The sequence below is a fragment of the Schistosoma mansoni genome, chromosome 7 (genome assembly GCF_000237925.1).
Source record: "Schistosoma mansoni strain Puerto Rico chromosome 7, complete genome".
In the NCBI taxonomy this organism is placed as follows: Eukaryota; Metazoa; Platyhelminthes; class Trematoda; order Strigeidida; family Schistosomatidae; genus Schistosoma; species Schistosoma mansoni.
This window is the reverse complement of record NC_031501.1, coordinates 3020837-3040627: the sequence shown is the minus strand read 5'-3', so window position 1 is coordinate 3040627 and position 19791 is coordinate 3020837. Positions and strand designations below refer to the sequence as shown.

Below are 19791 nucleotides of genomic sequence, written 5' to 3'. Positions count from 1 at the left end.
TTTATTGTATGGACATGTTGCTATAGAATGTACATCATCAAATCCCTTGAAAAGAAAATAACGAAATATTTCAATAGTATTATATTTGATCATGAAAGTTGAACTTTTAAATAAACAGAGTGCTTACTTATCGATCGATTACAATAAAAGTATCAATAAATGATTAAAAAGAACTCAATTTCACAAGATTAATTGATGTGAACAGAGAAACAAGAAGCTTTGACAAACTACGGAAGCTATTTTTTGAGGATGTTGTTTCATTTAATTCAAAGCTTGTATAACAGTAACATTTACTTTTGCTCCTAGTGTATTCTACAGATCATAAGCTTTCGTTTGATGTATGATTTACTGCCATAGCCTTTTCTGTTCCAAAGCTATTGTGATTTAGACGTAACATTTTGTACTCTATTTTCTACTCTAATCCCCCATCTATTTATTCATGTATCTCTTTACACTAATCTGGAAATTGGGTACCAGATCGGATTTTGGAATAAATCGAGTAGTGTTCGAGTTGTCTTGTCTTCTCTCTCTCTCTCGCGTGCTTGTCAACCAATCAGGGATAGGATAGTGGGGAGAGTCAGGGATAGGATAGTGGGGAGAGTCCGCTCAACCTCTCCAAATGCTCTCACATGGCCACGCGAATATATAGCCTCTGTCAAGGAAGTCCTACTCACTGCCTTCTCGCACAACGGGTGTTGTTTACGAAAGTGAGAGGACAAAAAGCGAATGTCCGGCGCTTTAACCGGGGAGTTGGAAAACCCTGATTCCAAACCAATGGTGTACATGGGCCCCAGTATCCTGATGGAACAAATGACTTATGAATCAATCGTTGGTCACCGGCTACCATGGGACTGCATCTACTCACGATGCTCCACTGCCTTGTGGATCAGATCTTTAGGTCAATGGCTCCGGGTGTGTCCCCCTGAGAAAATCACCTGCTTCAGTTTGGGCACTCGGGCAGTATCACAGCCCTCACGCAAATGGAATGAGATTTGTGCGGCGCATATGTATCTGGTACCCCCTTATACCAGTATTTATGTGTATAAATAAATAAATAAAAATGTTTGGTTGATATATAAACCAAGTATGCTGGAGATAAATGATTCTCATAACAGTAGCTGTTATTAGTGTTCTGGACTCAACTGGAAGGGCTAGGCGGATAAAGGATCAATAAGGATCTTGGCTGCTCATACCGGTCGAACGTCATTGGTCTGGTATAATGCTAAGAGTCGTATTTCGATTGGTGGATGAATCACGTGGTAAAAAGCCGAGCAATAATTCATAACAATTTCTTGATGAGAATTGCAGAATAAAATAAGATTTAGATTTAGAGTTTCATCCCGATTACCTTCAATCATCTGTTAGTTGTAGAAACTGCTAACAAATCATTCCTTATTGCCTGAAGTCACAAGCTTTATAAGCAAAGATGGATAGTAGCTAGCAGTGGAATCCAGGACGGGCGTTTCGCCCTATTTTGGACTCGTCAGCTGGATTTACCTGCATCTCAGAGTTGATGTTCACTCTGGGACTCGAACCCAGTACCTTTCGCTTCAAACGCCATCGCTTTATCCACTTAGCTACCGAGTCCTGATATCCACATACTTGTGCAATGGGGTGAAGTTTAAATTCACTTGGTGTCGTTTTCTTGTATCTTCCCATTGCTTCTTAGGACTGCAATTGATTATAAAGCTTGTGACTTCAAGCAATATCGAGGCAGGATGCACATATTCCAATAAGAGACTGATCAATTGCAGTCCTATATACCAATGAGAAAATACAAGTAAACAACACCAAGTGGAATCATTCCCTATTTTCCCTGATTCTGATCAAGTACATCCGAGTATTGAACAAATGATTTGTATTTCTAAAGAACGAAGCGTTTGGCACAGGTTGTTTGGTTATATATCTATAGTGAGTGACCATATATACGGTCGATTTGGTATGGTTCATAAAATTCCTTTCTCAATTTCAATCTTTTCACTTCAGTAGACAGTTAGGCTCATATATAGGTAGAATGTATATCAGTATGAACTCTTGGAAAATGTATATTTCAACAAAACCATGAATAAAGATTAATAGTCTAGTTTCTTCTTCAAATAGTAACTTACTGTTTTCCATTCATTTCTGATTTCACCAATTAACTCTTGTGAATTGAAATCAATAATTTCCACTTTTGAATTATCTTCATTAAATGTAGAACCAACAAGAGCGAATATTAGTCGTGCTAAAGAAAATAAGCAATCAAGAGATGAAATAAATATGTTATTTAAAGAAATGACTGGTCGGCGGCCTATGCTCCATTGAGAGTAACAGGCGTAAGTAAGTAAGTAAATAGTTATTTATAATGATGAAAACGTGTTTTCGCAATCCAAATAGTTGCTTGTGTCAGTATTGATGATGTTCTATGTTTGTTATAGTCCATAAATAGAATGATCAATAACATTTTAATAGTTGAATTCTTCAGTCAATCGATGCTAGATCACCATTGAAAACCTGGAAGTACTAGATAATCGTTTCGTCCTAGTGTGGGATTCCTCGGCAGTGAGCACCCACTATCCTGCACACCTAAACGCCTGGCATTTTGACTCGGTCAGAACTTGGTGTGGTCTGACTTGATCAAACTGCCGATCACTAAAACGTCTACCCATATTAGACGTATAAGTGATTCTTGTAATTATTCATTTATTTGTGCTCCCCACTTTGATGTTTCGTATGTAATTTATTCCATAAAGATCTATCATGTACTGACCAAGTCGTGACACTACGGATCATTGTTGAGCAATTTATTGATTAAAATTTGTCACTATACATCAACTTCCTTGACTATGAAAAAGCATTTAACAGTGTGGATAAGAGAACATTGTAAAACTTTTTTTGATACTGTGGTGTACTTGAGATAAAAAAGATTTCAACATAAAGTGATTCGAGATTTCGAATGCCAAATGAGGATGCGTAATAATCAGGAGATTAGAGAAGAATAGGAGGATGAAAAGAATTTTCTGACCATAATTATGATAGATAACTATTTGCTGATCATTGATATTTGAAATCTCGAACTTTATAGTTACTTTATAGACTAACAACAATACGAGTTTTCTCAGTCATTACATGAGGTTATTTATCGTCGGCTGAAGAGTGTCGCTGGTCAACATCAAGTTCAATAGTTTACAAAACGTTAAGAATATTTGTGTTAGTGGAATATATCCAGTGATTTAGTTATCTAACATATAGAAAAGATTCGAGATTATAACATACTTGATGGTTCAATAGCAACGCCATAGATTCGTCTCTTCTCTGGTTGCTTGTACTCAAATAGATATTCACCGGTACTATCTGGTGTTGTCGAATATAAACCAGCTGTGTAGCACACAATACGTTTGTTTTCTCTGTCAGCCACACATATTGCATCTTCTTCTTCTAATAAAGATAACTGATGCGGGAGATTTAAATCATATGGTCCTGGGGATTTTGGATCTATTGAAAATCAAATAAATTTATAACAATCGTAAATTACATAAAGAATTATACACTACTGAATTAGTAATGAGTAGCCATAGGTATGGTGTTTCTTGAAGATCTTCATTTCCAGGATAGTTTCATCATGAACCAATTACATCCAAGTAATTATTGATAATCAACGACCACTTGGGAACAGTCTCTTCTTCCTGTTTTGGGAACATCCTTCAGTAGACACATAAAATCTCACAATGGGTCAAATCCAGTTATCTTGAGTGAGTTGCCATTTAGATCATTGAATTGTATTCCAATGATTCATATTCCTAGCTTTAATTTATTCGCTATATTGTTCAATTATTATATACTATCATCAGTGCTGAACTCCGCCAGTATCTATTCTAGTGCCACTACCGCTCCTAAGCCCATACAAAAGAGGAGGGTTGGGCATGGGGTTGCCAACCTCATTCCGTAGAAAACAATCTTGCTAAAAAAGCACTAACCAGAATAAACAAATTAAACCACTTAAACTCTATCCTCCAAATTGAAGGAAGAATTATGACGCCTCATGATAAAAGCCCAGATTCTTTGAAAGTCACGAGGCCGATGCCCGTTCTAACAACCAGAGCAACAATTTTTATAGGTACATGGAACGTCCGGACAATGTGGGAGACCGGGATGGACCAGATAGCAACGGAAATGAGGAGATGCAACTTGATGGTTCCCCGAATCAGCGAAACCCGTTGGACACAAGTTGGACAGCAAAGGATAGATACGGGAGAAGAGGAAAATACACCACACACTCAGAGAGTTGTTCTGATGTTGTCCAAAGAGGCACGTATTGCACTTATAGGATGGGGATTTCATGGATCCACAATCATGAAAGCATCATTCAAAGCAAGGAAGGAGGGAATCACGATGAATGTTATCCCATGTTATGCACCCACCAATGGTATTTACGACGACAGCAACGGTTATGAAGACATCATTGGACTACATGGACTATGAGAAAGAAACGAGAATAGTGAGAAGTTTGTAAATCTATGTACATTCAACAAACCGGTTGGAGGCAGAACAATATTCCTACACAAACACATACACAAAGCTAAATGAGACTCATCCGATTACACTACAGAGAATCAGATAGATCATATTTGTATCAACAAAAAATTCCGAAGGACAATGGAAGATGTGAGAACCAGGAGGGGAGCTGACATAACTTCAGATCACCACCTGGTTGTGGTCATGATGAAACCGAAGCTATATAAACATTGAACAACTGGGGAAACAGAAGTACAAATGTTCAATGCAGCCTCTTTTCCACATACTAAAAAACTCAAAGAATTCAAAATAACTCAAAAACACGTTCCAAGCTCTACAGGACCTACTGAAAGAAAAGAACTATTATGGAAGACAACTGGAGAAGGATCAAAGAATCACTAACTTCAACGTGTCAACACACCTATTGACACATTGAAGTTAGTGATTCTTCGATCCTTCTCCAGTTATCTTTCATAATAATTGCGACACTATGGATCATCGTAGAACAATCAGTTGAATGGAACTCGTTATTATACATCAACTTCATTGATTATGAGAAAGCGTTTGAAAGTCTGAATACATGGATTAGGCTGCAGTTGGAATCCCTTTAGCTTCTGTTACATGTAATAGATAAGATCAATCCCCTTTAGGAGACGACTTAGGGATATGATAGATTATTTTTAAGAGGGATATATACAATGAAAATAATAATTCCAATTACCTTTAGTTTCGTAACCCCAAGATTTTAGAAACTCTCCCTTTTCATTAAATTTCATAATGCGATTATTACAGTACCTAATAAAGGTTGATAAGTTAAAATTTTTTGTGTGAGGAAAAGCAAGAACAATTTTCATGAAAACAGTTCACATCACAAACTGACCTTTATTAGACAACCACTGAAAACTAGGAAGCATTGAATAGTTGTTTCATATTAAAACGAGACCCTACAATGGTGTATACCCATAAACCCACCGGGAAATGGAGACTAATATGTTTAGGTCTTTCAACAAGCCAATAACCTTCAAGCTGCCGAATCGGTATCTAGAGCTAAACTTCAACTGATTAGCTTAATAAACTTACGTTTATTTGTTTGCTAAATATATTTATTGATACTTGTAATAAGTAGTTTGTAGAGTCTTGGTGCCAAACGGCATTTGACAGACATGAAGTCATATAAATATTTCAGCAGTTAGAGACTGTTGATTTGACATTTAATCTATCCTCATATTCAACACATCAGACCAACGATTACAGCTAACACACACACATGCTCGCAGTACGGTGGATATAATAGATAGATAGTTAAATTTTACTAAGATGAAAATAAGCAAAAGCCGTTTTTAAATTATTTAATTCTACCTATGACATGACCACTATCGATCAAGTGCGATGGAACAGAGCTACTTATTATTTTAATCATACCCTATCCTAATGACGAAGGAAGGTGTTCGCTAACTCATCAGCTCACCATAAACAAGGAACTAGAACTCATTCGTAGTGCGTTGATTGAAATGGATTATCCACATGGTTTTTTGAAGAAACACTTGTATAAAGTGAACAGGAGGATAGAGGCATAAATAGTTAGTAAGAAACCTCTCTTCCTAAAGCTACAATTCAATGAAGATATAACTAGTGATGTACTAACAAGATTTAATAAATAAAGCAATGAACAGGATATTTGATGCCGCTAAACCCTGTCTATCACTTCTGAGATGATTTATGTTCGACCAAAGTATAAGTTACCGTGTTTTTTCACATTTATGTGTATCTACGAGTTCAGCTGCTCATATGGAGAAAGCTATATCGGGAGTACAACCAAACAATTGATGCAACGATTTAGTGAACATCTCTCTTCGTGGTTAGGAAAGGGATGATCAAAACCGAAGCGGTTTTCATGAACAGCAGTGACATATAAAATGTTAATAAGAAAATTACAACTTAGTTTTGAGTTATACTACAAAATTCGTAATAGTTTACTACAATTGTTCTTCACACTCTGTTGAAATTTTAATAAACGTATCTAGTCTACTTAAATCCAATTCAGTAGTCAACTAAGTACAATGTCATGTACTCAACTTGAAACCATATTGTATTGTGTGTGTGTCTATGGAGGAAGTACTCGTAGCCTTATGTAGTTGACCAAATCAAAAGTAAATGGAGTGTTTTAAAAATCTATATCCAAGGTACCAGGATATTGTGTTTCATTAAGAAGAAAGCATTTATAAAGGGGGAAGATAACTAAATTTACTTACCCATCAGAGATAAAAACTTGTCCATTCGAAGAAACTACTACGTCCGTTGGTTTACAAAATTGATTTTTGCTTGAACCAGGTTTAAAGCGTTCACCAAGTGTTAATAGCGGTTCACTGGATAAATTTGACGAGAATTTAAAAACCTTTTGTATAGAAAAGAAAATTATTCAGGTTGTAAGATTCTTGTATTTTAAATATACTTAGGAGTAAAGATGGATAGTGGCTAGCAGTGGAATCCAGGACGCGCGTCTCGTCCTATTCGGGACTCGTCAGTTCGATGTACCTGCATCTCAGATTTGATGTCCATTCTGTGACTCAAACACAGTACCGTTCGCTTTAAATGCCATCGCGTTATCCACTTAGCTACTGAGTCCTGATAGCCACTTGCTTGTACGATGGGGTGAAGTTTAAATTCACTTGGTATTGTTTCTTTGAATCTTTCCATTGATGTTTAGTGAACATCAACTCTGAGATGTAGATACAACCAGTTGACGAGTCCCAAATAGAACGAAACGTGCGTCCTGGATTCCACTGCTAGTCACTATCCATCTCTGCTTACAATGCTTGTGAATTAAAGCTATATCGAGGCAATACGCACAGTATGCACATATGCCAATTAGAGACTGACCAGTTGCAGTCCTAAACATCAATGGGAATATTCAAACAAACAATACTAAGTGAATTTATACTTAGGACTAGTTAGTGTTTTTTCCTTTGTTTTGGCTTATTATACTGCTTAAATTAGCTATTGAAAAACTAACTGAGCGAGACTATAGCCATATATAGGTTCTTAATAAGGTAATGAATTAATATGAGGGATTAGAATTAACGGTTAGGATTAAAAGTTAAGGCTAAGAAATAGAGTTAAGTTTTTCATCACGAAGCAACATCAGCTAAATTGCTGAAATGTTATGGGTGAATTCGCTGCAAGAATCCCAGATTTACTCTTTCAAATCTTATTGGTTCATTCATAAATTATAGTCCTATCAACTAACTGTTCTCCTATTGGTTAAAACATTTTGTTTACTCCATTTTTAGTCTGTTATTGTTATTCTTGATTATTTTGAGGGTAGACTGTTGTTGTGTTCACGCAATTTTAATGTAAACCAATCATCATTTACTGTAGAACCATCGATTATTTTATTTTACCATAGATATTGATATTTTCGAAAAGCCAAGACAGCTTTTGACTTCAACTAACCTTGCGTGAGTTGCTATAGTGATAAAATGAGATGTATTATTGAAGCACTGGCAAAATTTCGATAAGGATAACTATCGATGATCAACGATGATAGTTATTTATAATCTAATTGATATTCATATGTGACTGGTTACATTTAAACAGTGTTGAATCTGTGATATCATGACACGTACAATGTTTATAAACATTAGGTTTTGAGGTGTATAAATCAGTTCTATTATCGTGTGTATTCAGTATTAACATCCTGAAATATGAACTAGGTTTAACGACCTTCTCTAAAGTTGGTCGAGTTCTAGTGACTTTTCATTCTCTCTAAGAGGGATGGTATTACTTGTGAAGCTTTCATTATCGTTCTAGATAACATCATTAATGTTAACTTGAAGCAGAACTGAGCTTTTTCCAAAAGCGTTAAATCAGTCGGTTCGGAGAGCATTGTCTGTGACTGGTTATTGTTACATTTTATTCTCTTCGTGTGTTTTCAGATTCTAGTTGACTGGTTTGATTATTCGACCTTTGATCACGTAATCGAGTGATCTTAATAAATATAAGACTATAGGTCGGATCTGGGCTGATATGCCCATTGATTGCAAACTTGTAGGGATTGCCCCTGGTAAATTCAAGGAAGCTGTGAAAGACTCAGAAGGAGCCGAACACACTCCATCTAACCATCTTTTGGAAGAACGTTCCAGAATCTCGACGTTTAGCCTCCCGATTAGACAAATGCTGAAAGCCAGTGCATGCGGATTGGATGACTGTAATGATTATTACGTTTTTACTAGAAAGTATAAATACCTGAGTGTTTCGTGCCATATTTGACACTGTTCGGAATAAGATTCCTTTTCACTCGTTTCCTGTTTTCCAACTTGCGACTTGGAGAGTTTTAGCGTTCGAATGCTCAGGTTGTACGTGGTATATCAACAATATAAGCTCCAGATATAACAAAACTGAACCAAGTACTCCTGTTCTACATGTTATCAGCAATTCTTAGAACCTCCTCGACCCAAAATTTTGTCATAAGTTCCCAACTGAATTCAAGATCATAGTTTCTTGTGTGCGTATACGCAAATGACAACATGTCATGCAATTTCTTTATTATCTTGGAACCATAAAGTTTATGTGTATTTGTGGACTGTTTAACATGCCAAGGTTTCTAGATCAAACTATTTAAAGCGCGATTTCTAATTTTAACACTAATGCTCCAAGTTTTCAGTCTAAAGATTTTTGAGGAATCTTCGGCTAGTCTATGGTATGCCTTTTTATACCAAGACAATATAACTTTTTCGTCGGATATATAAATAATATGAGAATGATCCATGATTATTCTCAGTTTTGTGAATGACATCAAATAACACGGCATTGAGTAGTTTAAGAACGAGGTACCATTAACTACTATTAAAAACTATGCATGATCATCACAATAGGAAAGGGAAGACTTTTTAACGTTTGAACCTCTACGAAATAGTTTATTTTCCAATCTTGTTAATTAACCAAATAATAATAATAACTTCACTTAGTATTGTTTGTTTGAATCTTCCCATCGATGTGTTAGGACTGCAACTGGTCAGTCTCTAATTGGCATATGTGCATACTGTGCGTATGGCTGACTAGTTCCAGATAGGATGAAACCCGCTTCCTGGATTCCACTGCTAGCCACTATACATCTTTGCTTACAATAATAATAACTATTTTTATAGTCATGGAAAATTAGCACATGAGCTAACTACATATTAACTCCGCCTGTAGCCCCTCCCCCGGGTGCTACTGCCGGTCCCAAGCTCGAATAAGAGAGGAGGGTAAAACATGAGGTTAGTGACCCCATCCCGTAGAAAACTAACTCGTTAAAAACAACGCTAACCAGGAAAAATAATTCAAACCATTTAACTACATATTGAAAACCACAGTTCCATTTTATAATATTAGTTAGCTTTTCTCAAACTTACTTGATGTAAAGCTACATCTGTAATCCAGAAATTTCCATCTGGATCTATTGTAAGCCCATGAGGAAGAAAGAATCTTTATTTTGATTTTTTTTTGGTAAAAGCAAAAAAAGAAAAACACCATAGATGAATGTGTTATTTTACAATTGATAATGAATACTTATTTTAAAACTGAAAATATGCTCATTTTATGCATTTTACTAAGCTACTGTTATAGCCCGAAGAGAATTATGAATGGTAACTCTGACGACTATTTATGGACCAGTATGATATGTACATGTCCTATTCTATAATTGTTAAATAACTGCCGCGTAGTATACTCGACCCTTAATTGAAAGACATATATCTCGCTTTCACCATAGGTGACGTAAGTTGACAAAAGCCAAACGAGCTTTTTGAATCCGTGTAGAGATTTTATCAGACATCGACTCATTAGGATTGATCAGACTTCCAAGATAAGTGAAGTTCTCGACGCGTTCGACTATTTCACTAGTTATCTTTAGTTCAGGTGTTGACGCAAGTCAGTCCTGGAGCATTTAGAAGGGGAGAAGCGCATCCCAAACATTCTGTCATGGTTGCTTATCGATACGTAAATAACCACACTGGTTAATTACTTGTTATGCATACATAATTTATCCATTTGTTATATCCCATGGAGTTATGAATGGTAACTTTTGAGAACTATTTATGGAGCAATATGATATGTATATTTCCTATTGTATAATTGTTGAGTAACTAAACTGTTCATATTAGCATCCCTTTTGTTGTAAGCTTTATTTTGACCCATAGACTATTATTATACGATTTACCATTCTTTAGTTATCCCCAGTCTATTGATTACTGTTCCCCCTATTCACAGACACATTTGGCCAAATCTTGTACAAATGTCTTTTTCTATTTTATGGTACGATGTGGTCTGTTTGTTTGGTATATAAACCCAGTATGTTTGAGAATAATGATTCATATTGTAGAGGCTGTTATTGGTGTTCTGGACTTAACTGGCTGGGCTAGGAGCAGTAAGCAGGACTGATAAATACTCAAGACTGCTCATATAGTTTTCGTGTATCATTAATCCGATCAACAAAATTCACTCCTCTCTAATTGGCGGGAATCAACACGTTATATATTAACTGGGCATCCTGATAGGCACAATCGATATAACAGTTAGATCTAGAACAAATGTTGTTTTTTATTCTAACCAATTACCAATGAGAAATTATCGAAGTATTTGTTACGAAATACTGAATTGAATGGTTATTGGTTAGTTTGTGACCTTCATTTTCAGTCTTGATTATTTATTGGTCAATTTAAAAGTCAACACATAATCCTACTATTTCCCATTAATAAATGATAAATTTTATTTCTCAATTATATTCAATCATTTGATAGACGGTTCCGTTTTTTTCAATATCTGTTTGCTTGAATTTTAGGGTTATTTCTTATTTAATACATACCATATAAAGTATTTTGACAGAATTCTTAAGCTTCAGAATATACGGATACATTATGACATTCAACTCTACTTGTATTTCCTTGATCTGCGAAGACAACTCACTGTTGATCTTCGTACTGTTTACTTCCTACCTCCAAAAACAAAAATTGCAAGCCGTTATTAAGAAAATAGTTCGTTTCCTGATACATACAGCTGCATGGTCAATGAAACTATAATGTGATTGATCAATAAGTGAAGACCAACAGACACTTAGCTCACCGACTAGTGAATATGTGATTTCCTTTTTATTATTGATTTCTACTCTAAACTTCACTGAATCAAGATGGAATACAATTCTACTGAATCAAGTACCGTTTAGCTTATACTCTAGTACTCTATATATAGTCACGGATCACAAATCTGGTATAATGTGATCTCAATCTCTGATAATAGCCTATCTACCTAAACTAGTGACCACATTGTAACTTGATCGATAGCATTCGATCAGCACTAAGAAGGATTTGGCACACATGACATTGATCACCACCCAGTGATCACTAAATTGTGATTACATCTCAGCACCAGTTCCCTGACGGATTATAGGTACACCACGCTGACGAGTGCCAAGTAGCATGAAAACCGGGTCCAGGGTTTCCTGTTGACCACCTCCAACCACCATCTTATCTCAACATAGTGCATGCAGTGTCCAGCCACCTAGACTAGTGGGCACATTGCAATTCGATCGATAGCATTCGATCAGCACTAAGAAGGACTTGACACACATGACATTGATCACCACCCAGTGATCAATCAATTGTGATAATAGCCTATCTGTCGAGTATGCACTCTAGTCTTAGTATAGTTTCGTGATAAGTTTTATCATCATATTATAGTAGCATATCATGGAAGGACAGAAAATATCACTTACTTGAAAGGAAAATAAGTTCTTTTAATCTCTCCATTAAAAATTTGTACTAAAACTCCTTTTTGTATAGGTTCAGACTTATTGAGACGATAATTATTTTGATCATCAAATGTACTATAAATAAAATGAAAGATAGAGATGAAAAACATCAAATGGTGATATTCTTTTCATAAGGGTTTGTATTTTTCTGTTGCTAATATTCAGGATCAAAATTGTTGATTCTCTACGAAGATATGTTTTTCCTGAACAGTTTGGCTGGAGATAGCCTTAATAAATGGACGTTTTTTTTCAGATTTGAACTGTAGCCGGCAGTGAAATCCAGTATGAGTGTTCCGTCCTCCAATGTTATTTTCTTTAGGCTACTTAGTTCAGTTAGCCACTAAATTGTTGAATTGGTACAAAGTTACATATGTAAGGGTTTATATTTTCCTATTTATTAATGTTCAGGACTGTAATTCATCAGTCTTTATTAGCCTATGTGGATCTCTTGAAGGAAAGTACATTAAGTAAATTATAGGTACATCCAACCGTTGAAAATCAATAAATAGTGGACAATTATTTTCTTTCAGTTCCTAAAATTCCCACAGATTCTCTACTTTAATAATAATACTAATAATACGAATGAGAATATTAATAATAATCTCTAATGAGTAACTTCTAAATGCGTTCCGATGTTCTACTGAGAAGTTATGATCAATTAAATTGATTGATCATCAAGCTTATTTAAAGTAAACATAACGTTTTAAAGAACTGTTACCTCTGTGGTTTAAATACCTGAAGTTATGATCATTGTATGTTATGGATAATTATAAATTTTATCTTGAAATGGAGTAGAAGTTTTGTAGCTCAGGTGGATGTTTTGTTCTCTGAGCTGTATCGTTTAGTCGTGGAGTTTTCATCGTTCTTCTGAACGATATCATCAGCAAAAAACTTCAAGTAGAAGTGAATTATTCGAATTTTCTTACATATGACTTCCAATTTGTCCTGTAGACCTCGATCTTGAATGGTTATTGTTGACCTTTAACATGTCATTGTTTGCTTCTTTATTTTGATTGTATCTCCAATTGATTTAAGTCATATGTGAACAATTCACTTCTACTTAATGTTACGAAGAGTGACTCAACAACTCTTCAATTTAATCATCAGTAGAAGGCCTATTTATATATGTTCAAACATCAAATAGGTGTTAAGTTAGCCTAATTTTATCACTTAGTTGGTCACTTGTAACATTTTAATGTTACAATGTATGTGAATTGTAGTCAAATATATTAGAAGCTATTCACCAGTATTTGTTTTCTAATATGCTATAGTCAGATCTCCTTAGTTCATGTCAACCCGTCACTTCGAGTAATAACGCCAATTTAGATCAATATCAGAGATGAATATAAGAGTTAGATATTCAAATTTCTGGGTTTAATTATATCAACGGCGAGACTCTAATTTGTGGACGAGCCAATCAAAAACGTTCAAGGAATTTCAAGGTCACAGCGCCAATTTCAATACCTGATGCTCATGTACAATCGGTTCACAGAGAATTTTAGAGAAGACTTGACAATTAAGCCGCTACAACAAATGAAACTACTAAGAAGTTCCTGTATTTGTAATCGCGGGTATTAAATGACTTGTAGACCTTGTACAGACTACCGTGACGTTATCCTTCGATGTAATATATTTTGGAGGAAGACGTTTGCTAGAATAAGAACCCTTATCGCTCGATCCAGATTGAGACTAAGGTATATTATAATAATTATCGCCAACTGTATAATAAACGCATCAGTAACATTAGTCGCAATAATCGCAGATGTTACTGAAGCTTCAGCAGTTCAGTGATATGAGTATTGTAGGTTCATATCCATAATAAATATGATAAACTTACACAACCGGAGTACACACAAACAATATTGAAGCTATGTGATCGAGACTGAGAGGGTTTTTGTGACCTTATCATGGCTCCAGAGACCAACTATTATGAAGCCATATAGATGAGTTCCTCTACCTTATGCATTATGATTTTGGAACCTTTGAACCTCTCTCTAACCTTAACAAGCTTTTGGACCATATAAAAGAAGTGTATCCGCTTTAATTATTTGGTTTTGTATAATATATTTTTACTCTATGCTGACTGTTTACTGATTGGCTAACATTTCTCAAGGTCACTTAAGATTCGTTCAAAGGTCGTCCATAAATTTTAGTCTCGCCTAATAAACTTATAATACAACACCAGTATTAGGTATATACTAAGAGAAAATGGAACCTTTCTGTAAAAGAAAGTGAATTTCTGTATAGACAATCTTGAGCATGAAAATCATGGAAGCACTGGATGGATGTTTCGTCCTGGTTAACGACTACTCAACAGTCCTCACTCGCCATATCAACTATTATTTTCACTACTGTTTGAAAGAATTTCGTCATGGCTGTCGATATTCATGATTATAACACAATTCTCCTAGATTAAAGTATATTTTCCACTTCAAAATCAAAAGTTAACTAGCAATAAGACATACTGTAGGGTTAAATCCAATCCATTTTTCCCATATTACTAAATAACTTACTTTTCATCCCATACTCGATTACCACGATGTAAGACGTAGACATTTGAAGCTAACTGATCCGTTGCTTTAATGGAGGATACCACTCCTAAATAGTTGTCCACGCTTTTTAATGGCCAGGATTCATTAAAGTCAATAAGGAAATCGTTTTGTCGAATTAACTAGAGATAAAATATACAAGAATTAAAAAACCAATCAAAAAAACGACAGCTGGAAATTTCAAGAGATAGAATTCTAGTGAGAATCCTTGACCAGTAAAGTTCGACCATGTCGGACGTAAGACAGTTACTTAACAAAGACAATGTAAGGTGGTCATGTAATACCATGAATTGACTTAAGTTAGACATATACACCAACAGATTCCAGTTTATCGATTTAGAATTTTAGGGTTCATAAGAGTAATCAAAGGCCTTGGGTTTGATTTCCGATCGAGTGGTGAATGTGTCTTGTTGCATCCTATACTAGAGCCAAATAACTCTTCCGTGCTTCGTGGTTTTCAATCCTTATCATAAGTCCGTTTGTGATGTTAATAGTCTCCATATTACCTGTATTTTTTTCATTGATGAAGAAAAGAATACTTTGTCTCAGAATGCTAGATTATTCTGGGTTAAAATATCCTTTGCTACATAGACTGTTTTATAGCACTTATTAAGAAGTCAACTAGAACCGCCTTAATTCAAAGGATTTTTGGTATGTTATATTGAAACAAAATGATCCCATTATATTATGGCGCTCCCATCATCGATTGTACAACATTCCAACAGACTTTTATTCAATGTTCATTCAAAATTCGATTTGCGGAGAAAACATTTCATCCCTGTATAAGGTGTACGAATTCCAATGTATCCACCCATAATTTTTTTAAAGGATCGATAAGAAGAAAATTTGATTTTTCAGTCTATATTTTCCATTATTTAACAATGCGACAATTTTTAAGTCTTTTATAATTGATTGCCTAGATCAATCAGACATATCAGTTGTAGGCCAAATGATAAGAGGTATATACTGACGAGCACATGCTACTAGTCAGGACTTGAGACAGCTTCCTGAGGAAACCGATGAAGCAGTACTGGTTGAAACTCTAGCTCAATTTTCTGAAGGGGACAGTCATATGTTTATGAATGAGTTTGTGTATATGTTCTCGATATAGGTTAGCCAACAGAAGCTTCCTACTCACTCTGGGTTTTCTTGTTGAAATAACTATTGGAGCTCACATATATTAATGTCAGACTACAATGACACAATAAATTTTTTGATGACGAGTCAGTTCAACAATTTTTTGGCAATTAATTTTCAACTCTTCAAGAAAGATAAATCCATGTCAATATTGAGATAAGATGGTGGTTGGAGGTGGTCAACAGGAAACCCTGGACCCGGGTTTCGTGCTACTTGGCACTCGTCAGCAAGGTGTACTTGTAATCGAGCCACCTAGACTGGTGGCCACATTGTAACTTGATCGATAGCATTCGATCAGCACTAAGAAGGACTTGACGCGCATGACATTAATCACCACCCAGTGATCAATCAATTGTAAATTCATGTCAATATCCCAAGCACAGACTAAATCTATTTTGTAGAAGCGTAGAAAACAACATTATCAAAATCAATATTAAATCCAAGTCAACTGCCAGAACTGCTTTTATTATTAAATTAGTAATTTACCCTGATAATTATGAATGTGTGATGGACTACTTCAATGATAGTGTTTTCACGGAATTTTCATGATAGTACAATCATACTATTGAAGCTGAAGTTCGAAATGGGTAAATTTAAGAGAGACAAAACAGCTGAACAGTTGACTTAGTACATGCTCAATATGGAAGATTACCATTTACATATTACCATACACCAATGCTGAGGAGTCCCATAATAGGACGAAACGGCCGTCCAGTGCTTCCAGGTTTTCCATGGTGGTCTAGCTTCAATTGACTCATGATTTCAACTATGAATATACCAATAAATTAATTTTTCAACTAACAAATAAATTATCAAGACTGAAAATGAGGGTTATGTACAATTATTGTATCCTTCTGCATGCTGTAATCTATATCCAATCACCCTACATCTCAGTCTTCAGTAATAAGGACAGTATTTTGATGGGCCTGTGTTAATACTTGCAACTCGTTTTCCAATGAAGATCCAGCTTTTCCTTGAAAGTGTTCCCTGATGAGGTGTACATCACTCATTCAGTTAGGATGTTCCAGTCACCGATCATTCGATAAGAAAATCGCGACCCCGCACTGCGCTTATCTGGTCGTGGTTTTTGAACCTTTTCACTGTGTTCTCATAGATGATCAGTTCCGGAAGGATAAAAAAATGACATCTTAACATCTGAGTCATTATTTAAGATACTGAATGCTAATATAAGATCAACTCGTGCTCTGTGAAAAGATAAGGGGCAAAGGTCTAGGCGTTTTAAGCCCTCATCATAGTTTATGCCATATCAATACACCTAGAATAATGATCATATTTCAACGTAGTCGACAGAATCCAATCAGTACTAAAAAGACTAGACAAGCTACTCATTGGTCAATCGATTGTATCACTGTATATTACAGTTCTATGTAACTAACGGGAATCTGAAACATAAAAGTGATCAACAGTTAATGAAATATGTCACTGAATAACAGAGATGGATTAACATTTTATACATTGTTGAACATCATATTTCCCAACTAGTTAACTGTGACGGTAATATGATTTTTAAAACTTCGGAATAATGAATTCTATGAAGCCTAGATTGAGGTAAAATCACGTATTTAAAGTTTCTGGTGTAGCTCAACTTCAAACGAGCAAGTCTAGTAGAATTATATTTTATGGGCAAACTATTCAGAATTGGGAATGAAACATTCAGATTTTTTTGGCGAAAGGGTGCTGACGATGTGAGTAGTAGAAATACCTTTTTATACTGCTCAAAATCTTTTGAATAATTTATTTTACGACTGAACTAATCAATTAAGGCTTCTTATATTTTCTATGAAAATTCATTTATCCATATAGTTACAGAGCACTTCTCTGTTATTACCTGATGTCAATTTGTAACGAAAACCCTAATACTGATAACTCTTAAAAACCTGTTTGGCTGTTTTTAGGGGGTTCAAGAAAATGAATAATCTATATCCATAACCCCCAAATGCCCTGGTACGGCCGAGAGTGGGGAGACTCCTCTCTCCTATCGAAATGCTCTCACATTACCACGCGTATATAGCCTCTATCAGGGAAGTCCTACTCACTGCCTTCTCGTGACATCACTGTTGTTTACGAAATTGAAAGGACGAAAAGCGAATGTCCGGCGCTTTAACCGGGTTGGTGGACACGGTGAGTCCACCTAGGGGAGTTGGAAAACCCTCATTCCAAACCAATGGTGCACATGGGTTCCAGTATCCTGAGGGAACAAATGGAGTATGAATCAATCGTTAGTCACCGACTACCATGGGACTGCATCTCCTCACGATGCCCCACTGTCTTATGGATCAGACCTTTGGGTCAAAGGCTCCGGGTGTGGCTCCTTAAGAAAACCATCTGCTTCAGTTCGGGCACCTGGGCAGTATCATTGCCCTCACACAAACCAAATGAGATTTATGTGGCGCATATATATCTGGTGCCCCTTTGTGTTTAAATAAATAATTAAATAAAACATGTCGTTATGTTTTGAGAATATACAAACAGAGTAACCTGCAGAAGACTTTAGTAATAGATTAATTAATTACATGAAATCAGTTCACAATTTGCAATACTGTTGTCTTTCTCCATAAACTATCCATTTGCAGAAGCTATTCACCGTTTGACTACAGACTTCCATTAAAAGTTTCCCCATTTATGAATTTGACTAAAGCAAGGACAATTAATGTAGCAGAATAACATGAATTCACAGTTTTATCATCAGCTGCTTACTACCTCAACATAACAGTAATAATCATAAGAAATCAGTTTACGTCATTTGTATCATAGTATCATAAAAGTTCTCATCATCCATAAACTAGCTAGATAGTTGGTTGCAATTACTTTAAGTTCATTCCTTTACTATACTTTTAATGTAAATCTAACGGGTTTAGTGTCCTGCTTATGAAAATGAGGTGTGTTTATTGATTCATTTGCACACAGAAGTATATATATATATATAAGGAGAGAGAGGGGGGGGGAGAGAAAGTATGTATGTGTGTTTAAACACCTCTCGTTTATCATATAGATACACAAAGAGAAACATATCATTGTCCATACTCTGTGTACTCAGAGGTTTACAAAAATAAAAATCCAAAACAGTCATAGACGTTTCATAAAAGTGTAGCAGCACGTTATACAGTATACATATCTATAACCAGTCAATTAAAATAAATCTACAATGATCTACAATGATGAGAATCACTGTACTATACACAATTCAAACGATGAATGACTGAAAGAGTTGATCAGGGTATATATATATATATGTATAGTTAACATACCTCATTTTGAAATTCATCATCATCATTTGATAATGGATATCTTTGGAAATCATATACGATACATGTTATATATTTCCATGTAAATAGAAAATTGATTATTAATGTAAAGTACATATTCTTCTTTGTATGATTATAGTTCTATAAGAAAGTATGATCCTTTTTTCCCAATTACTATCTTGAATTTATAATCCTGGTAGTAGTAATAATAATAAAGATAATCGTTTACGGATATTCATCATGTACTGATAATACATTCATGGTATGATGGTTCTGAGTAAATGTTTTTATTTTTTTTTAACTTCTCTCTTCTTTATTTATATACTTGTCTTATGAAAAATAGTAAAAATTCTTTTATTCTGATTGGTTAATTTTTATTATTAACTCAATGAAATTATATAATGTAGGAAAAATCAATAAAATATAGGAAAAGTAACCAATAAGAATTGAGTTAATCTGTTTTGCTTACCATATTAGTAGTTATATCATGAATGTTATTGGTGAAATTGTAATTTATAAATGACCTTTGAGTAACGCCAAAGTGACCTTGAAAATCTAC

General features: G+C 35.2%; 1 protein-coding gene across 1 annotated transcript; it reads right to left on the bottom strand.

Annotated features, from left to right (window-relative positions):
• Positions 1-9863: 9863 nt before the first annotated feature.
• Smp_010820 (putative peptidyl-glycine alpha-amidating monooxygenase) lies at positions 9864-19506 on the bottom strand (the record flags this gene model as incomplete). Its single annotated transcript, XM_018798619.1, has 4 exons — positions 19236-19506; positions 14794-14951; positions 12245-12355; positions 9864-9960 (listed from the first exon to the last, which is right to left on the bottom strand). Exons 1-4 carry the CDS (start codon positions 19347-19349, stop codon positions 9864-9866), a joined length of 480 nt encoding a protein of 159 aa, XP_018653543.1. The 5' UTR covers positions 19350-19506.
• Positions 19507-19791: the final 285 nt, after the last annotated feature.